General features: G+C 38.0%; 1 protein-coding gene across 8 annotated transcripts in view; it reads left to right on the top strand.

The window, feature by feature from the left end:
- Nucleotides 1-25,505, top strand: part of CLOCK (clock circadian regulator) — a 64,151-nt gene extending 38,646 nt beyond the window's left edge. For 6 of the 8 annotated variants that reach the window (XM_074588090.1, XM_074588092.1, XM_074588093.1 and 3 more), the window contains 16 exons: nt 1,196-1,285; nt 2,773-2,893; nt 3,999-4,112; nt 6,176-6,294; nt 10,155-10,237; nt 10,463-10,569; nt 11,213-11,360; nt 11,578-11,653; nt 12,504-12,645; nt 13,035-13,135; nt 14,092-14,181; nt 15,076-15,234; nt 17,387-17,593; nt 18,835-19,043; nt 19,347-19,599; nt 21,923-25,505. In XM_074588090.1, coding sequence (XP_074444191.1) covers nt 1,196-1,285; nt 2,773-2,893; nt 3,999-4,112; nt 6,176-6,294; nt 10,155-10,237; nt 10,463-10,569; nt 11,213-11,360; nt 11,578-11,653; nt 12,504-12,645; nt 13,035-13,135; nt 14,092-14,181; nt 15,076-15,234; nt 17,387-17,593; nt 18,835-19,043; nt 19,347-19,599; nt 21,923-22,111 — 2,208 coding nt within the window. In that variant the 3' untranslated portion in view covers nt 22,112-25,505. The remainder of the gene's footprint in view (nt 1-1,195; nt 1,286-2,772; nt 2,894-3,998; nt 4,113-6,175; nt 6,295-10,154; nt 10,238-10,462; nt 10,570-11,212; nt 11,361-11,577; nt 11,654-12,503; nt 12,646-13,034; nt 13,136-14,091; nt 14,182-15,075; nt 15,235-17,386; nt 17,594-18,834; nt 19,044-19,346; nt 19,600-21,922) is intronic. The other 2 variants (XM_074588096.1, XM_074588097.1) reach the window with 1 other exon arrangement.
- The last annotated feature ends 1,537 nt before the right edge of the window (nt 25,506-27,042 follow it).

Here is a 27,042-nt window from a genome sequence, read left to right as displayed (position 1 = left end):
AGGCATTCCACGATGAATTTTTTCAGTTTGATGACATAACTTTTTGTATTTTATTGTATCTATATGTTTTCATGAAGATAAACAGTCAAAATTCCTGTGTGTGCAGTGCAATGCAAAACAGTTTTTATTTTAATTGAATTTCAATTACATAAAACATTGTAACAAAGCAAGTCCACAAATGAACATCTTTACCGTCAAATTAAAGTGGGTATTTTAAATTATCAACATAAGGAAGGTACTAGTCAAATAAAGAGTTGTTATGCGTAACTTAAAATCTTAATTATAAAAAAGGCTCAACACATCCATGTAACTTGTGAGAAATAAAGTGTTTAATTTCTTTGCTTGTTACACTTTCCAAAAATGGTGTGTGAGCATTACTTTGCTAAAGAAGATTACATGAATAGTTGGATTACTACTAGAAATAAACTTTCAGAATGAGCTATCATTTCCTTGGAAATGAGAAGTTATTTGTATCTTGCTAGTGAAACAATTTCTAATAATAGCTAAATGAAAAATATTACAGTAAATGAACAAGCCCTTTGTGTTTTCATTCCATAGTTAAAAAGATGTGAGCTTTAAAATTTCCTATTTAGAAATACGGTCCTGTCATGCCTTTGTGTTTTGTAGTGTTCAACTAAAAGATACTTGCGTTATGTTCCGTGGAAATAAGTTTGAGTTAAGTAGAAGATAAGGCAGTCAGAACTGTATCTCACAGTTTTCAAGTCTCAGTAAAATCTTGCTGTAATTTTATTTTGCTGAGATTGGGAATATTAAGATTTTAAATACTAAAATTCATTGATTTTACCACCTTTTTCACTTGTTCTTCTCTTAGTTTTTCCACCTCTTCTTGCTTTTGTCTCTAGCTCATTTTTCTGAGTTTTCTGATGTTTAAAATTATGATGGAATTAAAAGTAACAGGCAGGCAGAGTGGGAGATGGGGGAAACAGTATAGCTGTATATGGACTGAAGTCTTGCTGCTGAAACCACCGGTTATTTAGGAACAGAACAGTATGGGAATCATAATGCTTGTAGTGTAAAAGCAAGACTAAGAAGTTTTAGTTAGTGAAAGTTATTCTCATTTTTATAATAAATGAAACTAAAACTGGTCTAAATTATTTTCCATGTTGAATATAGCTTAACGTTTTTAATATGCTCTGTTTCTTTTTGTTTAACTGCCCATTATGTTTAATTTCAGGCTCTTGATGGTTTTTTTTTAGCAATTATGACAGATGGAAATATAATATATGTGTCTGAAAGTATAACTCCCTTACTTGAACATTTGCCAGTAAGTACAAATTGCTGTCTGTAGCATACCACTTTATCTATGGATGGTGTTCTGCTATGAGTGCTAATTAATTGTTAGCCTTTTTGGCATTATAGAACAGATATATGCTTTGTGCTAATGCTTTTTCTTCAGTGCAATTCCGTCCTGTGGGTCTGTCTCCTATATTAAACATTTCCTTTGGAAATACAGAATGCAGTGAGCACTCTGTTAGGCAGAATTATGAAGTGCCACGCCAGCATCAGTTTCTCTTCAGCATAACTGAACTAACACAGTTGACTGCAGGAGACCCTTTAGAGTTCACACCTATCACAGTCTCTACAGCAGTCAGAAGAGTGTTGCTAAAAGGCTATATCCTTGGAATTTTTTTAAACTACTTCTTTACTCCTTTCTTGCCAAAGAACTCTTATAAGAAATACATTGCTGCTGGTTCTCCTTTTTAAGTTAGGTATATAATTTGGGTTTTATCACACTCAACTCTTCTTTAATCTTGGTGGCATAGATCACTGGTAAATGTAACATCCTAGGGTTTTTTTTAAAGTTACCTTTGAATAATGTTTTTCTGAAATGAGGCTAATTAGTACTCAAAAATACAAACAATGAATAAGCGAAACAATGAATTATTTTTTAGAAGAGAGGGACAAGTCATTGTTACAGGCTAGTTGCCTTACTGTGATAAGAGTATTTTGTAAGTCTTGGAGTGGCATATTTAAAAAATGATTCTGCAAAACACAAATTCCACTAAGGTATGCATGATATCAGCTCAAGAATTTACAAAAATGTCCAGGTAATTGTGATTTTTTTATATTTTTTTTTTACAGTAGAGTTTACCAGTTTCTCAGAGGCACATTTGTCCTTTGCTTTTGGGTGTGATTTATATATTCTAAACATACATTCTATGATCCATCTTTTCTGAGTACTTAATCAAATGCATTTATGCATATAATCAGTTGTTCCGTTTTATTGCATGCATCTCTATGGTTCCCAGTTTTGTGTACATAGTTGGGGAATTGATTATGAAATTTATTCATAAAATCAATTGCAATTAGATATAATTATTGGTAACATAATAATCTCTATGATGTAGAGAGAGACTCTTTTTTGTTCCAAGACATTGTTTCAACGTATTGGATGCCACTGACAGGTTACAGTGCCCTAGAACAACACCCTATAATTTCTAATTAAAATACTCCTTTACTTGGAATTGTTGCATCCCAGGGAGGTTAATTCAAGCTCCATTGAACTTTGATGTGTATGTCTCTCTGCTGCATTCATCGTATTTTTCATTAAATGGTTCACAGTGTCAAAATTAAGACAGATCAAAGCGAGATTTTTTTCTTGCAAAATATTCATGTGTATTCCAGCAGGTGGCTTTGTTGAGTCAGTAATGTTTTTTCTGATCTGTGGAATTGTTTTGCATTAAAATAGTAGGCTTTGTGACATTGTGTGTCTTCCATTATTTTAATGCTTATTAAATCTTTTTCTTTCAGTCTGATCTTGTGGATCAGAGTGTATTTAATTTTATCCCAGAGGGGGAACATTCAGAAATTTATAAAATATTGTCTTCTCATCTGCTGGAAAGTGATTCATTGACACCAGAATACTTAAAATGTAAGTAGTTACTGCGGGTTAATCCCGGTGGGGAGCTCAGCCCCAGGCAGCTGCTCACTCCCCCCAGGGGGGTGGGAAAAGAATCAGAAGGGTAAAAGTGAGAAAACTTGTGAGTTGAGATAAAGACAGGTTAAGAGGTAAAGCAAAAGCCATGTACACAAGCAAAGTGAAATAAGGAATTAATTCACTACTAACTGTCGGCAGGCAGGTGTTTAGCTGTCTCCAGGAAAGCAGAGCTTCGTCAGGTGTAATGGTAACTTGGGAAGACAAACCGTCTTCTCCCCATTCCTCCTTCTTTTCCCAACTTTTATTGCTGAGCACGATGTCATATGGCATGGGATAGCCCTTAGGACAGCTGTCCCGGCTGTGTCCCCTCCCATCTTCTCATGCACCCCCAGCCTACTCGAGCAGAAAAGGCCTTTGCGCTGTGCAAGCACTGCTCAGGAATAACGAAAACATCCCTGTGTTACCAGTGCTGGTTTAGTCAAAATCCAAAGCACGGCACCACGCGAGCCGCTATGAAGAAAATTCACTCTACCCTAGACGAAACCAGTCGTGTTAAAAATAATCTGCTTTGTATCACATGTGATCAGTTCTTTTCTTGCTGTGTTATTTTAGCAGAAACATACGGGTGAGCCCTGAAGAACAGAAGCACTTCGCCCCCCCCCCAAAAAAAATAAAATTTTGAGCGTTGGATTGCTTTTTACTCTATGACTTCCCCATGTATTAGAAATGTTCGTCTTGTTTATAAAGCTTCTATTTAGGCAGTTGTAGGAGTTGGCAGGAATGAAAACATAGCAGCCTAATGGGTTTTGGAAGCACATGCTTTAGTAAAATTAAATTTAGGGCAGGTGCTTCTCAAAAATAGGTCTAGTTTTCAGGGGGTTTCTGTGTCATTAGCATTCAGACCCTTCATGCACAAATTCTAAAGGAGTCCTTTTCTTTAGGTTAGTTAATGTGCTGGTTAAAAGCAGTAGCCATTTGTAATCACAACTTCTACAGTATCTCAATAAGTATGCAGCTTAATTATTCCTGCTTTCCATTTCACATTTCCTGTGAGCTTCATCAAGCATGTAGCCTTTTAATTTGTTTATTCTTTTCTCAGCAAAAAATCAACTAGAATTCTGTTGCCATATGCTGCGAGGAACAATAGATCCAAAAGAGCAACCTACCTACGAATATGTAAAATTTATAGGAAATTTCAAGTGTTTGAATAATGGTAAGTAATTTTAGGGATGTTGGAGTGGAATACTTGGGCACCTTCATGGTTAAACAGGCTTGGGACTATTGTGCAAAACTTAATGGTGGACTAAAATCAGTCTTTCAAAAGAAGAGCTTGAAGCAGAGTTATATCACTTCTATATTGTTTTAAAGAAAAAGAAGAAAAACTGCCTGTCAAGTATTACATGTCTGTGCGCTTGAATGCAAAATGTGGTAATTATGCTTAATGCTTTCAATTAAAGAAAACTAGTATCTTGTAAAACATTTTTTAAAAGAATGTAAGAGAAAATTAAGCAAATGCTTTAAAATAAATAGCCTGAATTCAGTTAATTACGGATAATCCATACTTAAGCAGGTGACTAAGTAACTTGAATATCAGTGGTACTGAGAGTACCTGCAGTGAGCTGGGAAGTAAAATTTAGGTTTCCCCCCCATTTCGATTCTGTGCTTTCACTGCCAAAAATTACCACTCCGGTAAGTGGATGAGCCATTACAGTTTTCTGCACTGAATTCTTTCTCCCTTCCATTGAAGTTATTTTTATTAGTTATGTACTAATATTACTCCTCTGTAGTACATCTCTGATTTATTTGGCCAGCCCGTGCTATTTCCTTGAGAGGCAGGTTTATTTGGTCAGCCAGAAAAATATTAGCAAACCCAGCATCTTGTAAATAAACCTATGCTTTTTTATGTGATACCAGTATTTTTCTTACAAAATGGGGAGAGGTTGAGTCTTTGTGCCAAATGCAGGTATGTAATATTATAGAAAAGACAAGAAACAGGACTGAAAAGGGCAAATATAGTGCTGGTCTTGGAAAGAGGAGGAGTTAGAAACTGCAGACCTATCGCTTGCAATTAAATATTGGGAAATATTCCACAACAAATAATTAAGCTATATATGTGAGCTTCAGGAAGCTAGCAAGGAACTGAATAGCAACCACTGTGGATTTTTCAGGTAGAAACAGCATCAAATCAGTTCAGTTTCCTCTACCAAAGAGTAACACACTGCATGGGTAAGAGGACAAAAGGCAAATAAATGATGGACTTTATAAATATACTTTTGACAATTGTCATATTCTGTTCTCACAAACGTGCAAGAGAAGCACGTGTTAATTGAAATAGTGGGAGAGAAACTACAGAAACTGGTTGGAAAGATTACTGATGTTCACCCTCAAAATGGAGTTTTCATAGACTACTGGATTTGATCGGTATTTTCATTAATGTTATGAACACAGTTTTCAGTAATGAAATGATGCAATAACACTAAAAACAGGATGAGAATTCAGCCCCACATTTAGAAAATAATTTTTTTAAAAAGAAAACCCCTCAAGTTGACTAAACAAATGCAAGTCACTACGTTTAGGAATAACAAACTATTTGAACATGGAAGAAGGTTACAGTCAGCGAGATCGCAGGCCTTGAGGAAAAGGATTTACTGTGGAATGTAAACCAAACAGGACCAAATCACCATGGCCAATCACCAAATTGTGAAAATGCAAAAGTCTTCCTAAAATATAGTCTAAACCACATGAAATAATCCCTCTGCACTTCTTAGCACCCGTATGTCCTCATTCTGGTTTTGACGCCATTTGTCAGAAGGAAAGCAGATGGAAGGAGTTCAGAGTAGAGCAATGAAAGCATTCAGAATTTAAAAATCTAACTTACAAAGCAAGATAAACTCTGAAGAACAAAGGAGAAGGGATAAGATAAAGACTTTAAAGATATTTTTGAAGATGTATTCCAGTCATTTTTAATAGTTACCAAGAAGGATTAGAATTGTTATTAGTTTCTTAAAACTGCTTTGCCACAGATAATATCATGTTAACTGTAATTTTAGTTCTTTGAGAAAGTTAGTTGATGACTGTGTTCCCAGTACTACTGTACAACTACTGTTCTGTGCATATATACGTGTATATATTATACGTAGCATTTTTCTTAATGCATGTTAAGTTATAAGCAAATCACATTAGATAAATATTGGGCCATTTGTCTTGTGACATTACTGCCATTTTTCCTTCATGCTTACATTGTAATCTGTGTTGACCTCATCTATTTTCCCTCAGTTCCCAACTCAGCGCACAACGGTTTTGAAGGAACTATTCAGCGATCGCACCGGCCTTCGTATGAAGACAAAGTTTGCTTTGTAGCCACAGTTAGATTAGCTACACCTCAATTTATCAAGGTATATACAAATGAAATCACTTTTATATATCATTTTTAAATGTACTCTGAACAATAAAACTTCAGAGAGAATGCACACATTTCAAATGCGATTAACGGAAAACATAAGCCATTTTATTATATGAAACTGAAAGTGTTTTATGTTTCTTAGGTAACATAAATAGGTTAAATGTTATGCAAAGTATCAAATACGGTTGCTATCGTGAGTGCCATTTCTAAATAATCATATCAAATAGTAATATGCAAGAAATAAATTTAGAAATCCATAGAAATATAATTTAACAAGTTTAACAATCACAATGAAAGGTAACACTGAGATTCCACTTTCACTGGAAAAATTAATCATTTTAGTTGACACTTGGATGTGAAGTTTTTGCTGCTGGTGATCTTGCTGTAGTTTGACACAGATGCAGATCCTTTAGGGCTTAATGAAAGCTTGAATTATTTGTCAGCAACTGAGAGTCAGGTTTGAGGTAATAAAAGTCTTTGTGTTTCAGTACTGTTTTGTTATTCAGTAACTCAGTTGTTTCAAGAGGACGTTTTGCTTAATTGCTAATGCACAGTGAAGATATCTTTACAAGTTTAGAATTGGATGTGTGTGAAATGTATAGACTTTACTAAGTATAAGCCTGTTCCTCACCAAAATGAATCAAAATAAATACTCAGGATACAGTATAGGATAGTCTGTGATTGTGATTCAGACTGTATGTTTTCTACAAATATATTAATCAAGGTACAGGATAGTCTGCTATCAAACATCTGTTCTTACAATTCATTTGTGAAGAAATGCCATGAAATGTGTATGGCACATGGTTAGGCTGCTGTCTGTCATGCAGAACTCTTTGAATATTTCAATATTCCGCATGTAAGTTGAATGCAGTAGTGTCTTAAGCTGAAGGTTGTTGGTGGTATCCTCTGAAGACATGGTCTACATACTTTGCACTTTGGAAGTGTAGTAGGGAGCCTGTGCAGAATCATATAAACTTCTTCAGTTTTGTCAGGCTGAATAGGAATTGGGTCTCTCCAGCCTGCATGCCAGAGAGAGTTTGGTGTTTATTTTTCCTGAAGCCATGGAAATCTTTCATCTGATGCTTTTCTTCCCGTGCGGGTCTAAATAATGTTCTTCCTGTTATGCCTATGGTTGGTAGAGACGTTAAATAAGTGATTTTTTGCTTCACAAAATACATGGGGAAAAAAGACCAACCTAGCAGTATTTGTAAATATTTTTATCTGTTAAAGTCTGACAGTTTAGAATGTACAATAGTAAAATTTTTGTGTTTCCTACTTCTGGAAGAGAATATTTGGAGGATGAGGAACATCCATTTATAATCTTTCAGGTCTCTTGGTCTCTTGAGGGTGAAAGCCTTACAGATAATACTCTGGCCAAATTTTCATCCCTCTTCACCTGAACTTCCAGGCCCTGAGAGCCTAAGGAACCTTTCACGTTACAGGGGTTTAAAGATCCTCTCAAGGGTTTCAACTTGTGCCGTTCATCTGAGAAACATTCTTGTGAAGAAGATTAACATCAGCATGAAAACTTTTAATCTGACAATGCTTGTTTATAGTCTTTTGATGCCATCCGTTATTATCGAGGCTAGCATTGACTAGACTCTAGCAAATAAGTGTTACGGCAGGAACGTTAACATCCCGGTAACTTTACTAACAGATGCGTGATGCGGCCAGTAATGAGATGTGTATTTTAGTACTGGGTCGCCTTATTTAAGGTAGAACCTGCCTGCTCATCTGCCACTTTTTATTTCAGATGGTATATGGTTCTGTGGTTTTTTTTACATAGAATATAATTTCTCAAGGGTATACAGTGCTTTTGCAGAAAGACATAGTATTCAAGAGAATAATCTCTGAAAGTTCACATTTTTATTTTCTGCATATGACCCCACCACTTTTGTAAAAAAATGTGCCACAAATTTTGCTCCCCAATGAAGGGATTTGGTTCTATACATTCTTTAAAACATTTGTCTTGCATTTTGGCTGGTAAATGATTGAATCCTATCAAGAAAACAGGATTAATCCAGCCAAAAGGATTCTACCTGAATACTTTTTCTTACAAATGGAACTCCTGTCTTTTCTAGATATGTTGTTGACAACATCAACAAGATGCCTTGTTGAACAAAATAGCTTCTACCCAGGGCTATTTTACAGTGGAATATCTGTAAATCATTAATATAAATTCATTGAGTAATCAGATACTAACCTGTTGTCAGTTCCTCTCTAACAATGGTGGTTCGACTGTGATTTTACTGCCTGCACTTAAGTTATTTTTCCTTTTGTTTCAACTCGTGCCAAAATAATTACATTAAAAGAAACGACAAATCAAAACTATATCTCAAGGATATAGGCTTGCTCTGTCATTTCTTTGCTATGAGTGGTGCTTTATTAAATGCTGTAATCGTAGGAAAGTAGATGACCTTTGGCTTTTAGGTGTAGTTTCACTTTTGAAGGTTACGTTTTGCGAACTGGAAGTCACACCAAGAGTCACGAACTTGTGCCCAGAGTGCCAATGGCACAAACTTGTGCCATTACCTCCGTCATATATCTCACTTTCTGGTCATTGTCTTGAGATTTTACACCAGTGAACGTGAGGAAAAAACATTGCCTAGATAGGTTGACTTTTTTCTTTCATAGAAAGAAAACTTAGAAATATCTATTTAAAGAAATGCAAAATATCCACTTAAACTCTTTGTATTATAACCTGAAAGAATGAAAAGGAAGGTGGCCCCTTTGTAGGAACAAGAGTTCGTCTTCTACTGTATTTTTCCGCAGGGCCATTTTAGTTATAGATGTTTGCAGAGCAGCAGTGTGCTCGTCTGTCCACATCTGTCGTGAATGTCGTCCTCTGTCAGCACAGCAGCGGGTTCCATACTCTAGCCTTCAGGACATTTTTGTTGTATCTGATCATTGCTAGATTCTACGGTGTTCCTAGCAATGGGAATACCACTGCAAGCTCCTGCAAGTGTGGCAAAGGTGCACAGGTGTCCAAAAAAGAATGATTTACTGATCTCTGTTCTTTATTGTAGTTCTTTGAGGGGTATACTTGTATGTAGGCATGTATTCCATCATCCATCTTTCTTCTTGTAAGGGAGTACGAGTGGAGTTTGCAAAAGAATCTTGGCTTGGGGTATTTATCTTTGTTACTGTCTCAGCAGGAGGCACAGTCCTTGGAGGGGCGTCTTTGCCTCTCTGGAAGGGGACAATAGAAATCGACTGACATGCACTGATTGCACGTATGTCTGAGTGGAGTACGTTTAAAATGATGTACAGAATACCTTGAGGATTTGTTGTAATAGTGGAAATACAAACATTTCTCTTACCGTTCATGAGTTCTAAACGTCACAAGAGAGTGTTATTTGTAGTACATGCCTGTGCCCTCAAGGCAAAGTGATTTGGAGTACTCCGTACTCACTAAAAGGAAGAATCCTGTCCCTAAAGTCAAAGTAATGTAACCATCTTGCTAATGTTTTTTACCCATTATAAGCATATACTGTGATCAGTGTCTGGTGCGAGTGTTGCGTCTCTTCTTTTGCTTGTTACACGTTAAAAGCATAACTACAGCAACTATGGATTTCTGCTTGTACTACTGTGTTTGTAGATACTGAGCTTGAGTTTAATCTCATGCCGGGGCTGTTCTGTTTAAATCAACTGAGTGTCAGCCCGGCACAGCTGAGATTAGTTTCTGTGTCAGTACTATGCATCTAAACAAGCAAAAACAACGAAGCTGTCTAAAAATGGCATTATAACTGTTGTGAAGTTATCTACTAACTTTAGGTAAGTCTGAATTTCGAAAGAGCTTATGAATTAGAATAGAGCAGTTTTGAGAGAGATTTTTATTTTTTTACTTTTTAGGAAATGTGCACTGTTGAAGAACCCAATGAAGAGTTCACATCTAGACATAGCTTAGAATGGAAGTTCCTATTCTTGGATCACAGGTGCAATTCCTTCTATGTATAGCAGCAATAGTAGCCGAATCGCAGTGGTGACTGTAATATTTAGAGTTCACTAATCAGCATTAAGTACGCATAGCTTGCGTTGGGTTTAATTTTTAATTTTTTTCAGAGCACATACTGTAAACAAGAAAAGTTATATAATGAAACAATTTTTGGTTGGGTTTTTGTGTGTGAAAATAAAATAACATTAATTTTTGTATTAATTAGGGCACCTCCGATAATAGGTTATCTTCCATTTGAAGTTTTGGGAACATCAGGCTATGATTATTATCATGTGGATGATCTAGATAATCTCGCAAAATGTCACGAGCATTGTGAGTACGACTAAGCTGCTACAGTAAAACGGGTTTGCTTTATAGATGTCAGTTTAAAGTCTGTCAAGTTGTACAAATGTTGTAGTGAAATTTAGTGATGTATTTGAGTGAAGTGTCTTTACTCCCTTCATTTGACATTATTGCACTGCTGATCTTCATCGTTTTTCTTTTGATACAGAACTAGAAAACAGATTTAACTTTATCTTATAATTTAGAGTTTTCTTTGTGGTAAACTGGAATGCACAGCACTATGACTAATATTTCTCCAGTTCTTCCAATAGCATTTTAAAGGCTTTGTGATGTTTAATAAATGCAAAAATTTTTTAAACGTGTAATAGAATAAGCTTTCTGTTTAGCTATGGTTTTCTTCATAGAGCTATATTTAAATTTTTTCTACATAAAGTTATCACAATATGTCAAAAATCCCAGAAAAATAGAAGTTTGAATTCTGCGAGTTCTCTGAAAAGTGCGGTGTAAATTTCTTTGAAAGAAAGCTACAGTTTTAAACCTGTTCTTAGTCATTGTCATAATACTGGATTTGGATATGGTTTTGGGCCATATGAAGCCACAAAACAATGTTTATTATGTAATTGCAATGTTTACAGACTGGAAAGACAATAAACTTTATTCTTCACTTTTATAGTGATGCAGTACGGGAAAGGGAAGTCATGTTACTACAGATTCCTTACAAAGGGACAGCAATGGATTTGGCTGCAAACGCATTACTACATCACTTATCACCAGTGGAATTCCAGGCCAGAGTTTATTGTCTGTACGCACACTGTTGTAAGGTAAGTTACCTTTTAAAAATCTGTATTAGAGAAATTCTAACGGCATGGAAGCTGTATTGCTGGTATTTTTGGAGGTAGAGAAGTCATAGCAGTTTAAAGAATCATTGGAAAACTTCCTGGGATACTTTGTAAGCAAGGTACCTCCGAGGAGTTTGGTTTTGAGGTATTTTCTAAATCATCCAAGAATATACTAGTCATATTTGGTTTGTTCTTCTAGTTATGCAGAAGTTAGAGCAGAAAGACGACGAGAACTTGGTATTGAGGAGTCTCTTCCAGAGATAACAGCAGATAAAGTGAGTGTCTAATATAATTTTATTTTACCTCTTCTTTCTTTCATAGTAAAAACAATATGTAAGCACATACACAGCAGCAAGAATTGTTTTGTCCTGTTACAGATAAAATAATTATTTTGACCTCTAAATAATATGACTATGTAAAATGATCCAAGAAATCTTGGAAAGGTGTTCGTTTAACTGTATTCTGCCCTGAACTCTTACCCTCCTCTTTCCATGAGTTCATGCGCATGTAGTTATAACATGGCAACATCCATAAGTCCTTATTAAGATCTGATTCCCGCAGAGTTTGATTCATAAATGTTCTTCCTTACTGGAGGCACCCATAATCTGCAAAACCAAGGTCAACACACAAATATGGCTTAAAGGAATTCACAAGAGGAAAGTGGGGGCTGGTCCATTGTGTGACTCTGTCCCACTTCTTTGAAGTATACAAAATTCATTTCAAGTTAATGCCCTTGGAAGCTCAGTGAGTCTTAGATAAGCCAGCTTGTGCAGATGCTCTGTCGTGTTTTCCCATGGCAGTTCAGCAAGTTTCATTTGATAGTGCTCCTTGTGGAATTAACTCATCCTCCCTCAAAAGAATAAGCAGTTCACTCCTGACACAAGTGTTCAGAGTGAACTGAGTTGCTAGGGAAGGAGGTCAGCTCAGCAGTCAGTTTGTGGCCTGTGTCTGCGTGCATTTTGGTTTCTAGGCTTATATGGCTTTGGTTTGGTTTCTTTTCCAAGGATAAAAGCCACAAATGGGAATTGAGCTTACAGTTACCAACCAGACCACTGCTTCTGCACGGTCACCTGTGTAAGGGGGTTGATTAGATAAAATAATTGTTCTTTGTGTGTGTCTCTTCAGAGTCAGGACTCTGGATCTGACAATCACATAAACACAGTGAGTCTCAAAGAAGCACTGGAAAGGTTTGATACCAGCCCCACACCTTCTGCTTCCTCCAGGAGTTCAAGAAAATCTTCACATACTGCGGTATCAGATCATTCATGTAAGCACCAACTGTTGAAAATGTAATAGCCTTCCAGGTGAAGACTTTTTCTACTTTACTTACTTTAATCAAATGCATTACTAGCAGTTAACCATCATTTTATGAAAAGTGTGCAAATGAAAATGTCCTTTTTGAGAGTTCAGAGATCTGCCGACCACTCAGATTTGCAGAGGTTGTATAGTGACTTCTATTTCTAAAAGTACAATAGCAACCTATTTCAATCCATCGGATTGCCTTATTGTTGGATAATCAGGGTATAAAAAGAGTGCAAGCCTTCAGCCGTTTTTTTTTTTTATTCGTGAAAAGCTTCTTGGGATTTGATTATTGCATTGCAGAATTGAGATTACTATTAACGTGTCTCCCTCTGTTGTAACTCTGTACGTTGTCAGCAACACCAACTAAAATGACAGTGGACACTAGCACTCCTCCGAGGCAAAGCTTAACTGGTCATGAAAAGACAGCACAAAGAAGATCGTCTCTGAGTAGTCAGGTAACTCTTCAGAGAAAAAATTTGTAATTATCAGTGTAATTCACCTTTAAAAGGTATTATTAAATCTATATCGTCTTTGTTTTATTTCTTCTGAAAGCACATAATTTAAACTGTAACAGTTTCACTTGGAATACGTGACTATCAGAATTGTATCATCAATATACAACTTGGGTATACTGCATTTTAAGGCAATATAATAATTAATGATATGAGAATGCATTTTTTGGCATTAGGGTTTGCAGGACTGTGTATGAATCTCCGCTTTCTCTCATACATAAGTTCTTCCTACAATTCTGCATTTTATATAAATATATGTATATAATTACTTATACACTCACACATACACACACACACACACACACACACACACACATATATATATATATATAAAATTGCTAATGTGATGCTGTGTATCCCTGTAGAGAATTCACATAGCTTTATGACTCTAAGAATATTAGTGAATACTTTCATATAGTTTTTTGGTGACATGAGAAGATGTCATGTTTCATGTACTTGGCACTCATGTTCCAGTTGAACTAATACATTCACTTCAAAAATAGGATGCTTAATAAAATATGCATTTTTAAAAAATATTGATTTAAGAATAAATCAAAGGAGTCAATTTCCAAACATGTTGAAAAGCTTTTTCCTTACCACAAGTAAGACTTTTAAGCAGTTGTAATTTCTGTTTTTCCTGTTTTATACCTACTGCTTTTGTATATTTTTAGCAGTGGAAAAATTATATATATATATATATATAGTATTTATACAATCAATTGCTCTTGTGTTCCCAGTTCTCTAATATTTATGGTTAGATAGTTCAGGAAACATTTACTTGTTTTTATCATGTGTTCATATGATGCTATTTTGGAATTAACACTTTATGTAAAGAAATATTTCATGTCAAGTATGAAGTTCATTCTCTTCCAGTTATGGAACAATTTTTTAAATCCTAGTCTTTAAGCTCCCAGTCTCTCGGACAACCGGTAGCACAGCCAGCCATATCTCAGCCTGCAACTTTACAGCTCCAGTCTGGCATGTCCCAGGTATGGATTAAGTTGGTTTCTTGTTTAATTTTTAAACATTCTGGTTCTGAATAGGTTAATTTCTCTTTCAGAAATTGCATTCTTTGGTGCCAAAGTCACCTTTAGCATTATTTATTCTCTTGAAATGAGCAAACTCCCCAATTTGACGCTTCCATTATTTTTTTCCTTTCAGTTATATGTGTGGCTGTAGTTTTCAGCCTTGGCCATTATAAACACAGATGCAAACACAATTTAAGATAAAATACTTTAGGATATGAATTTAAAAATCCTTCAACTATGCTGGTAACTTTCTACTGATATGCTTGTAACACAAGGCAACTTAATCTATGATACACTTTTGTGAAATAAGAACAGTGGTATCAGATCCAACCAGTATGTCCTGTATCAAAGTATCAAAATATCAGGTTATACTGATGTGCAGGGAAGAACAGATGTGGCAAACATAATTTCTCTATGGGCTTAGCCTTCAACAGTTTGGGACTGCGGGTATTCCCAAATTAATTTGCATATGGTTTAGCTTTGGTTAATTTTTTTTGGTAAACTGTTTGGTAAACAATTCTGATTTTTAACCTGAGAGAGCTTTAACGTTCTTAGTACCATGTAAATTCCTATGGCATTTTATAGAGTCTTGGTGATTTGGACACCAGTCAGTTTCTTTTGCTATGGATTTGTTTTTATTAGTTCACCAATTCTGATGCATCAATGAAATGTGACATCAGTGAAATGTGAGTTCTGTGACTTTTTCATGCTAATGATTTTGTCCTCAGATTATGGTTATTAGCAGTTTAAAAAGCGGTGCTTGAATTCATTGCTACTGTGGAGGAGCGTGTTTACTGCCTGTAAATGAAATGTCATTATTTTTGCTCAGCTTTTAATTTATTCATTACACTACAGCCTGTGTTTCAGTTTTCAGCTCAATTAGGAGCTATGCAGCATCTCAAGGACCAGCTAGAGCAAAGAACACGCATGATAGAGGCAAATATTCATCGACAGCAGGAAGAGTTGCGTAAGATTCAAGAGCAGCTTCAAATTGTCCATGGTCAAGGGCTCCAGGTGAGTTACTGTAACTCTTACAGGTTTGATCTGTAGAGAATTCAGGCATCTAAAATGAGACTTGGGCACTTAATTCCATAAGTTGATCCTCCCTACCCGCTGACAGATGCAGTCTGGGCCTGGTGTGCCTAAAAGCCATAGCATCTGAAACCACTGTTCGTGAAACTAATTGCCATTTTGCTTCTGAATGGATCTGGAAGTGCCCCACTGTGTCTTGTCAATGTTGAGCAGCTCAAGCCCGCCTTCTGCCAAACCCAAATGTAAAAGGATGCAGTGGTAGTTCCTTCTTGCAAAGTTTTGCCGCCATTAGAATATTCATCCAAAATGTGCAAGATAAGCATGTATTTCCCTCTTTTAGCTCAAAGGTGTCAAATTCCTACCTTTTGTTTCTTAAACTGTCCTGTCAGGCTGTGGCCTACCCACATACCCTCCTGGTGAAGTGGTTGTACTTTCCATGATGTACTGAATCTTCATCTTCATGGCTGGAAAGGACCTTTGAGATCATCGAGTCCAACCAAACAACCTACACTCTCTGCCACTAGAGCGTGCCCTGAAGTGCCACATCTAGATGTTTCTTAAACACCTCCAGGGATGGTGACTCAACCACCTCCCTGGGCAGGCTGTTCCCGTGCCTGACCACTCTTTCAGTAAAGTAATTCCTCCTAATATCTAATCTGAACCTCCCCTGCCGCAACTTCAGCCCATTTCCTCTGGTCCTGTCATTATTCACCTGGGAGAAGAGGCCAACACCCACCTCTCTCCAACCTCCTTTCAGGTAGTTGTAGAGGGCAATGAGGTCTCCCCTCAGCCTCCGCTTCTCCAAGCTAAACATGCCCAGCTCCCTCAGCCTCTCCTCATATGACCTGGTCTCCAGACCCCTCACCAACCTGGTAGCTCTCCTCTGGACACGCTCCAGCACCTCAATGTCCCTGTTGTACAGAGGGGCCCAGAACTGAACACGGTACTCGAGGTGAGGCCTCACCAGTGCCGAGTACAGAGGCACCATCACTTCCCTGCTCCTGCTGGCCACGCTATTCCTGAAGTAGTTACTGAACCAGAGAAGAAGTCTAGAGGACGCATTACTCAGTCAAGCAGCTGACTACTTGATAGCTGTATTTTAACCAGTATATTTTTTTCTAATTTTAAACATTCTCTTTTCAGCAGCGCTCCCTGGAAGAAAAGAATGACCCTATTAGGTTTTTCTAGTTTAAGAAAAAAAAAAAAACAAACCCCACCCAAACCAAAAATATACCTTAAGGAAATAATGTAAATATTTTCAGTGTGGATTGTGAATAAAGAGTAGAAAAAATTACTTCACAGAAGTATTGAATATGTAGCTTAAGTTCTGTTGAAGAGTAGGAGTTTCTGGCATGTGCCATTTTCAGTGTTTTATCGTGTCTAGCGTTAAGCCTGACAGCAGTAAACTTACAGATGACACAAAAGGAGACATTCCCAGCTCTCTTCTCATGCGCTGTGGAGGGACCTTGTTCAAGTCTGTGGAAACTAGGGAAAATATAGAAGAAATAATTGAGAAAATACCCAAACCGCAACAGTGCTGCACATTCTACCTTATTACCCTGTCCCCTCGTAGTCTTGGGCCTAACTTTTTGGAAAGACTCAAATATTTATGTGCTGAATTCAGTTTATTCTGATGATGATGTTGGAAAGATCACTATAATCATTATGATTTCTTTGTTGCCAAGGAAAATTACATTCTTGGTGCTATGCCTGGATCTGTTCATTCTGAGATTTTCTTCATTTGAATTTGTTTCACTACTGGAGATCCTACAAACAGAAATGTGATCGCAAATACATTTTGTCTGTAGACAGTTGTAGACTACGTTGCAAGTTAGTCTCTAAATAGTACTTTTTCTTCAAGAACAAATATTAAACCTTAATGTTTAGGGCTCTATAAATCAGGATTTTGATTCGTATCTTACCAATTACAGTAGAGTCTCTGAATATTGACCCCATATGGGAGTTGGGCCTTTTGCTGTTGGTGGCTGCAGTGCTGTTTCAACACTTCTAATTACCAAGATGAAACTTTATTTTATATTAATTTAAAATAATTAAGTTCAGTTTCTCTTAAAACGTCTTGCACAGTTAACAGATTTTTCTTAAAAGCTAACTTGTGGATATTTTTTTTTTTAAGATGTTCTTGCAGCAGTCAACTTCTGGACTCAACTTTGGTTCTGTGCAGCTTGCTTCTGGAAATTCTTCAAATGTTCAGCAGCTCACGCCAATAAACATGCAAGGTCAAGTTGTTCAAACTAATCAGACTCAAAGTGGGATGAACACAGGCCATATAAGTGCTCCACACATGGTACAGCAGCAGCCTTTGCAGAGTACTGCAACGCAGGTAAAATTCTCATTATTGATTTTGCTGGAGAGAATATATGCTCAAAACCATACCTGAAACACAACAATAGCGTCCCTGACATCCCCCTCCCCATTTTTTTGGACCAATGTCCTTTGAGTCGTATTAATTTCTTGATGTTCCAAGTTTTACAATTGAAATGCGTTTATGTTCTTGATAATGCAACTTCAGATCTTGTTTTTATTTTAAGACTTAGGCATGTAAATATTTAATAACAAGTAGCTTTTTTGGAAAGACCAGTATCAAGAAAACTTTTAGCTTGCCTTTTTTTGAGTGTCTCTTAATTTTCTGTTGACGGAAGGCTCAACTTGAAAATTGTACTAGGTTAGCAAATAACTAGAAAAGCATAGGAGCAGGACGAGCATAAATTGGTGCTTCTGCAGTTGACTTTTCTACTCTTCGGCAGTTTCAGTTAGATGCCATAGGCGTATGACATCTATAATAGCCTTTTTCTTCTATGACTTTATTCAGTTTCTTTTGATTCCATGTAAACTTTTGAAATCCACAGTATCTCACAGTGTTGTTCTGCAGCTTTTCTATCTCTGAAATTTTGTTTGTTTTTTAAACCTACCACCAAGCTCATATACTGGGAAACACATTGAGCAGCTATTCATTTTTCATCTTCTCAGTCATACATGACTTCAAATCCTCTGTCACATGTATCTCCATAAAAGCCTGTTCTTCAAGCTGAACACTTCTGCTGGGTTTGATCATTTTGTATATGGAGGCTCTTTATACCTCCGACTCTGTGGTCACCCTCCTCTGAACCTTTATCCAAATTCCATACTTTCTTTTCGAGATTTGTGAAGAGGCAGAGTAGTGGTGCACAGTGTTACCATCTCGGCAGTAAGCTAGTTCCAAGCTTGCAAGTAAGAAATTGATTGACGTGGTGTGCACATTTCAGTCTAAGCCTGGCACAGAGATGCTAAAGGAGTAGAAAACAGGCTCTTGAGCAAACAGTATGCAAGTAGCTGAAAAAATACAGGAAAAAATAACCTGAAGAGGAAAAGAGGTTAATGTAAGAGATTTTCAGATGTTTGAGGGCCAGTCCCACCTCCAAGTCCTCAGTCAGCAGAAATACCTGCGTACTTGAAATTGAGCATTCATTCGTAATAGAAAAACATTGTCAGTTGTGAATAATGGGCAATGACAATGAGGAGGGCAGCTGTAGTACCTGGCTATGTTCTAATTACTGTCTCATAAAATATTTTTTTTCTTTTCAGCATAATCAACAAAATGTAGTTAGTGGACACAATCAACAGTCTTCTCTTGCCGGTCAGTCACAGAACACAGTCTCAGCACCTTTGTATAACACTATGGTGATTTCTCAGCCAACAACGGGAAATGTGGTCCAGGTTCCTTCTAGCTTACCACAGAACAATAACCAGAATGCTGCTGCAGTAACCACTTTTACACAGGAAAGACAAATCAGGTATATCTTCAAGACCAATATTCAGATGACTTGCTATAATGATATGCTTACGTAGCTGCATCATATGCAAAAGGAACTAAAGTAGCAGTAAAAAATCACGTGATTTATTATTTTAACTATATCTAGATACAACTGTTAAACTAAACTTTGCCCAAAATAACATGTTCACAGGCTTATCAAAACCGTTGTTGTTATAGCAAAGTATGAGCTTCACAAATCTGCATTTCTCAACTGCACATGATGCTTGATTTTTCTTTTTCCTGAAGGGACTCCAAATCTCCAAATATCTTTTTCCATTAACAGATTTTCTCAAGGTCAGCAGCTTGTAACAAAACTTGTCACGGCCCCAGTAGCGTGTGGAGCAGTGATGGTACCAAGCACGATGTTTATGGGACAGGTGGTGACAGCTTATCCCACTTTTGCTGCCCAACAGCAGCAGCCACAGACTTTATCGCAGCAGCAGCAGCAAAGTCAGCAAGACCAGCAGCAGCAGCTCACCACGGTTCAGCAACCAGCTCAGCCGCAGCTGACCCAGCACCCCCAGCAGTTCCTACAGGTAAAGCAGCGTTCTCTGCAAATTTTTCAAAGTCCTGACACTTTCAGCATTGCTAGCTTGTCCTAGAGGTGCTTTATCTGCAAACAGAGCGCTTAAAATCATAGAATCGTAGGATGGTTCGGATTGGAAGGGACCTTAAAGATCATCTTGTTCCAACCCCCCTGCCATGGGCAGGGACACCTCCCACTGGACCAGGTTGCTCAAAGCCCCATCCAGCCTGGTAACCTATGACCAAGCCTGATGCGTGAGATAAGTTTATTCTGAAGCCATTCTTTAAAATCTTACTACTTAAAGGAGAGCTTGTCTTTCCTGCAGTTTCACTTTCTGCTTTGTCCTGTTCTATATCTTTCCTTTGAATCACTGCTCTTAGTTGAGCATGGGATGAAGAAATGGATGTTTCCCTTTAAAACAGCTTGCGTTTTCTTTGCTTTCTCATATTAATGCAAGAAGGTATGAGAGATGACCTCAAACAGAATTGCTTGGTCTGGAAAGCAGCGTGCAGCCCAAAGCAAGACACATCCTTGTAACGTGAGGCATGAACATCTGTCCAGTGAGCAGCAAGTAACCTTGTAAGCAAAAAGTAGAGAATAACCTTGTTTTAGTGGAGAAAGAAGAGAGGACAGATTAAAAGAGAAGGAAGGCGAAACCCAAAGGCTTTAGAGATAGGCAGTCTCGAAAAGAAACGAAACAGAAGGTAGAAAGAATTGATGGGAAAATCTGTTGCCGTTTGTTGATTCCAGTTTATCACGGGCATGTAGCTCACCAGCAGGTGATGTTGGTGGGGGAGATGTAGTGGTAGGAAGAACGTGAGAAGAAGCGCCTCCAAGAAGACGTGGGTTAAAAATTATCTTAATTTGACCTCTGATGTTGCCTTCTCCAAAGAAAGATAAAGCCCATGTAACTACCACAATGTAGTTTGTGCACGTTCTTAACATTCTTTAACTACTCTGGGATTGTAAATTATTTTTTTTTTACTCTTTAAGAGTATACATGATTAAATATCCTTATTTTGCAAGTATTTCTTACTATGTCTGGTCTCCCATTTGCACTAAATTTGGGACCCTGTGCATGGTTGGAATATATACAAGTGCAGTAAGTAATTGGGGGTTTAACCTACATTTATATGCACAAGGAATGGTTACGGTTGTGTTTAGGGCTGAGTAAAACCTTTTTTCTCTGGGTCATTGGCGGAAAATACTATCTTGTTGAAAAAATCTTTCATGGGAACACACCGATTTCAGTCGTGCATCAGGCAAAGGCTTTTCGGCTGCAAGTTGACTCTCAAGAAGAGGGCTGAAGAATTTTAGCACTCATGCAGCGGGAGGCTCTTGAACTGAATCAAACCAGAGCACAGATTGGCATGTGTTCTCTGACAAGTCTGTAATAGATATATTAAAAATATATATATTATATAAATGTGTATATTATATAAAAACAATACCGTAACAACCATGCCGTTTAGCAGTTTGGTAATGTCTGTGCCTCTGTTTATAAATTATAAAGGTTGTACAAGTTTGACTTAATTCTGGTGAAAACCAGAAGATCTGTGAAAGATGAAGATCTCCAAAGGTCTGTTCCCTGTCCTAGAGTTTCTCTCCAGGCAAAAGTTTAGTATTTTTAATACAAGCTATTAAAAGTGCTAGAATTTGAAGTGAAGCAAACACTCTTTAAAAAGGGAGAAAAGTGCTTTTCCTGCCTCTGCTCACTGGGGCTTCTTGCAGTCTGAGTCTGTAGGTGCGGCAGTCGATGTAGTTTTATTTTCTACTGCAGCGTATGTTTCTGGATTGAGACATCCAAGTGCATTTGCGCCCATCCTTCGTTGCTTTTCTTCGGTAACCGTCATCTTTTAGTTCTAAAAAGATGAACATTAAGACAAAGTACTATTTCCAGTAGTAATTAATTGCCTTCAAAGGAGTCGTTTGGGGCTGCAAATGCAGCGGTTTCGTTGTTCATTTTGGCTGGGGGGATAAATGTGGGCTGTGCCAAGCCATGGACTGTGTTTTCGTTTGACTGCAGTGACAGCCACCTGCGCTTGTTCAAATAGATTCCTTAAGCCCTGTTATGCTCGTGTGGGTTGAAACGGAGACAAACTGCCGTGTGTTCCTACCCATCGTCACGGGAAATTACGGCGACCAGTTACAGCTGTTTTATTAATTGGTCAGATGCTCATATGTGCTAAACTTTGCATTGTTTGCTCGGCTTAAATGACCAAATCAGAAGTTTATTTTGATTGAACCCTTGTGAAAAGTTTCAAAAACCAGCGAGACCTGTGTTTCCCGGTGCATCAGGAAAAAAATAATCTTTTCCTATTTGCCTGTTTTAGACATCCAGGTTACTTCACGGAAATCAGTCAGCTCAGCTTATCCTCTCTGCTGCTTTCCCACTACAACAAAGCACTTTTACTCAGTCCCACCACCAGCAGCATCAGTCTCAGCAGCAGCAGCAGCAGCAGCAACTGTCACGACACAGAACTGACAAGATGACGGATCCTTCCAAAGTTCAGCCACAATAATGTGGGGCTCTGCCTCTGGGTTGGTTTTGGTTTTCTTTTTTTAAGCAAACTACCAGGAGGGGGCTGCTCCACAACACGGTTGCACTGAGGCTGCGGAGGTAGCAGGACAAAGGCTTTCTAACGCCGCGGTGTTGAGATCTACTCCTGACTTCCAGAATCTGTTAAGAAAAGCCACAAGACGGTGGTGGGGACGTGGCCAACTTCGATAGTTGCCCTGGTTTCTGTGTTCTAAAGGATTTGCTGCCATGTGTTAATTTGTCCAGGTGAAATCTCAAAATGTGACTGAAATGAGAGGGATGCTGAAAATATTGGTATTTTTATCAATCCTGTACATTTTTAAAGTGTTAAAATGGACACGGAGCAATTGTTTGAATCAGCAGAAAAAAAATGCCAGGAATATAGTCCAAAAACCATCTAATTTTTTTCAGATGATTATGGGACAGTAAATATTTTGAAAATGTTGTGTGAAATCCAGTTCTCTGTTGTACAGATGCTGTAAAATATTGTGTATATGTCTGCATAAAAGGAGAAAGAGCAAAATATTTTATATGATGCATGAAAACGTAATCTGTTCTTTGTAGGTTTGAATCTCGTTTCCCTAAATTCTCACGCCATACTCAGCCTGATGTTTTCCTCTGTTCTACCCTTTTTGTTTACAACACGATGCATCGTTATTTTCACCCTTAATGTGGGCACAAGTCTCTTGTTTGTGCTTTGTCTGTGATGTCAGGGTTTGTCCGGTGAGGTACAGTGTGTGTTGGTTAGTTGACTTCTCGAAGTTAAATTATTGATGAAGCTGTTTGAACTGGTGATCACGCATCAGGGTTCAGGACATTCAGGTTCATGAGGATCATCCATCGTTTCATATAATTAATTCATCGTTTTATTTGAAAAATAGGAATTTGCACTGCTTTCTTGCGGATGGTTTGGAATTTTATTCCCCAAAGCTATCTTTTGATATAGTTCATAGTTGGAAATATTTATGTAAAAGGTTTAAAAAAAAAAAAAAGAGTAATTTTCAAGAATGTTTCAGTTATAGGAGTAATTTGCACAAAAATATATTTACATTTAATAACCTTTTGGGCACTTTTTAACCACTTTCTCTGTGGTGAGAATTGTAACTTGTTAAAATATGTTGGAATCTTTTTATTCTCCTTCAAAACTAAGTCAGAACTAATTCAGGGTCATTTTAACAACAACAACAAAACCCATAGTGCCTTGATTTGAATTCAGGTGATAACGTTGAACATCTTGAATTACGACGTCTTCAATCTGTAACCATTTCCGATTTTGAAGTCTTAGTACGTTGTCAGCCAGACTTGTGTCTCTTCTTCATAGCTATTTCTGTACCTGTGTTGGTTTTGATTATGGTCTGAGTTGAGAACATGAGCATTTTTGAGTGGTGCTCCCCCTCAAACACTAGCCGGAAACAGAGAGGAGTCTCTCAAATCTCAGACCTTGAAGGTAATGCTCTTAAAAGATCAACAAAATCTAAAAGTATCCATTACTCTTTTTGCAGGAGGAGGAATAATAAGCTGATTTTTGTTGTTGTTGTTGTTTTAAATCATTTTTGTAGCGTTTAAAGTGTGCGTTGGGGGAGATCATGGTTGCATTTAACACTACCAGGCTATTGATTTTAAGAGATACCACTGAACTAAGACTTCAGAAGGCAACTTCACTTTATAAAGAAAATAAAAAGTTCCAACAGATAGGATGTGCTATTTTAAGTAAACGTTCAGTAGGTTTTTAAGGTACTAGTTTGTGGAAACCAGAACTTCAGAGGGAGATGAAAAAATGCTGATAGATCTGATGATTAAAAACAGTAAAAGCAGTTAAAATTAGTACTAGGGAGAGAAAGCTGGATTAATCTTGAATGCTGAGGAGGAGCTGAATGAATGTAACCAAATGGTGATGGACTATTTTGTACTACGAAGCAGTTTGATTGTATTGCTGGAGGAACCAAACCCACAGGAAGGCGATACCGGTTTGGCCAAGCCTTTGGTGGAGTCGGTTGCGTTCCGAGACCGGCTTTTGCCTTCGCACGCGTCCCACCCTTAGATCTTTTGTTATTCCCCCGAGTTACAAAGCAGGAGTTTGGCACCAAAAAAGCAGAGTAGCGAACAAGGAAGGAGAGTGGGAGAAACACAGTACCAAAGAGAACGGGATGGTTTTCTGCTCCGAGGAGCCTCTTGCAACCTGGAGCGAGGAACAGATGCCAATACCAAACACAGCAAGGAAAACTTCCCCTTCTTTAAAGGGATTTCTGGCATTCACTGGGCTGGAATAATTGTCCAAAACCCCTTTCTGTAAAGTTCTGTGTAAAGAAATCCTGCCTTGCTCTATTATCCCTACCACGCCATTCCACCTTGTTTCGAAATTAAGCTGCGTTGACTAGGCGTCTGTGCTACTTTTGCTTAATGGAAGATAGGTTAGATTAAAATTAAAAATTAACCAATTACCATAATAATATAGCACTAAAAAAGAAAACTGGGAGAGCTTTAATAGTGCTGTTAGAACTATTGAATAGCGGTAAAATAGGTTTTATTAAGCTATTATACTGAGAATTACAGAAAATAGAGATACCAGCCAGACAGTTAATGATGCGGCTTTTTATATAAAGCTTCATTTAAACTTCTCATCCTCTTTCCCCCTTCCCAAACACTCTGGTGTGCTGCTATCGGTCTGTCAGTAAAAAGGCTAAGCTCGGCAAGAGAGGAATTAGGTGATGGCTGAAAGAGAACTAGCGAAACGTCCGCTTTGATCGCGCAGCTTTTCTGTAACCCGGGAGGGAGGTCGCTCCGTTGCAGAACTGCCGGCGAGTAGAGAAAGGAGAGGGGACGGGGAAATTCAAAGAAACAAACTGGAAAAACGGAGCACGCGTTTGAAAAATTCCTGCCACGAATCGGGCAAGCGAGGGCGTAGACCTTGCGCCAGATTCCGTGCGAGGATGCGGATGCTTTGTTTCACAGCTTAATGACTAAAAAAGCGTATTTTTTTAAAGGCTCTGCAGCTTTTCCCCTGTCGCTGAATCAGTTGCTGAACTCTCCTTGATCTTTAGTGGGAAGAGGAGAACCAGGCTGTCGCCTCTTAATCAGCCTTTTGCTTCTGCCCGGGCTCCTTTACTACACTCGTAGACTTAATTTGCAACCTCCTAATAAATAGCAGGGTAACGAAGGCCGCGATGCTGCAGGTTCTGGAGGGCAAAGGTTAGAGATGGCTCCGACAGAAGGGAAGGAGCCCGTTAAGGAGAGGGTTGGGCTTATGAAGGACCGGGCTGGTGGTTCCGAGTGGCGCGGAAAAGGCGGCGTGACCGCGTGGAGCTGAGGAGACAGACATTGTTTGCCTGCGATGGGTGAGGATTTGAAGAAAAGCTTCTAGGATAACTTCAGAGGGGAAAAAAAAAAAAAAAAGAATATAGCTTATTTTTATATTATATTTAATATATATTGTATTTGTATATAGATACGAAAGGATTCTAAGTAGGAGCTCTCCATATGCCTTCCATTTCACCTAGAGGGTTTACCTTCTGCACTGCGGTTCCAGTGTGTCACCACCTTCTGCGGGCGTCCCGCCTGCTGCCAAACACCAAAACCAGTAACCCGGTATCCTTACAAGAGAGAGGTTTCGTTTCAGCTTTAGGTGAAAACAAATAAACTGAAGCTATATCAGGCAGGTTTTTTCACAGCAAAAGAAATTCTCTTAAATAGCACTTTCTCTTTTTTTTTTTTTTTTTTTTTTTTTTTTTGAGTAATACCAAGCACTTTACTGAAAAGACTATTTGAAAAGCAGTTTATTTCTTTAGTCAGTGAAACTGTTAAAAGCCGGGGGAGGGGGGGCATCGAGGAATAACTTAACATGCGTAAAACTGTCAAGAGAGACATTTCTGGAAAATGTTTCTTGAATATGGTGATCCTTCGAGGCTCAAAGTGCAAAGATTAAAAAGGCTTCTAAAACCTGGGGGGGCTTCGTGTTTTATGTGGCCAGGGGACGGGATTAGCGAGGAAGGATTCCTCGGGTGGAAGGAAGGAAGGAAGGAAGGAAAGAGGCTTTTTGAAGTTGCACGGTTGCCTATGAGAGAGAATCATCTGGCGGCTCGTTTGCCTGCTCGGTAATTCTAAGTGTTCCTTAGGATTATAATTTGCCTGGAAATGTCGGGAAGGTGTAAAGATGTGGCCTTTTTCCAATGTTGGAGTCGATTCAAGAGCCGTTTCTATTTTGCGAGGTTTCAGCCGGGTATCGTTACGAGTGTTTTAAATGTCGGGGCATCGGGAGGTGCCGAACGTGTCAGATTCGTAAGTGTCTCTATTTGAAATCATTATTAAAATTAGATGTACAGTCAGAGGGCTGGAAAATGGTTATTTTGATTAAAAGGGAAAAGAGACTAGTTTTAATAATTAACCTTTTATTTTTTTACTTATCCCTGGTGGAAAAAGTTGAAGAGAGTTAAGTGAATTTGGATTTTAAAAGACGTATTTAAACAAATCGTAGACAACTGTGAGAGAACGTTTGAAATTGTCTTGGTCGTCCACGGGACTGGATCGTTGCTTTTTCACTGTCATGATTTTTAACACTACATTCCGTGTCTTTTTTTTTTGTTTCGTTTTGTTTCGTTTTTGGTTTTAAACAGGTGATTTTAAGCTCTGCTACGCTTCATGCTCTGTCATCTGCATGAATTTTGCCGGCATGACGTGCTATAGTCGAAGAAATTGTACCGAAATAAAATGGGGGGGGGGGGGGGGTGAAAAACACAAAACAAAACACTGTGTCTCAACAAAATACTGTATGGCCTAATACAGAGCCCCCAGCTGAGACTGCGAGATGCTGCATTAATAGACAATCAATGGGTAATTATTTATGAAACCCTTCTGGGAACGGTCTTAAAGATGTCACTGCTTTGAAAGCGGTCGGTCGGCGAGTCGTTTTTGGTTTTT

Source organism: Larus michahellis, chromosome 5, assembly GCF_964199755.1.
Source record: "Larus michahellis chromosome 5, bLarMic1.1, whole genome shotgun sequence".
Taxonomy (NCBI): Eukaryota; Metazoa; Chordata; class Aves; order Charadriiformes; family Laridae; genus Larus; species Larus michahellis.
This window is presented reverse-complemented; position numbering and strand designations above follow the sequence as displayed.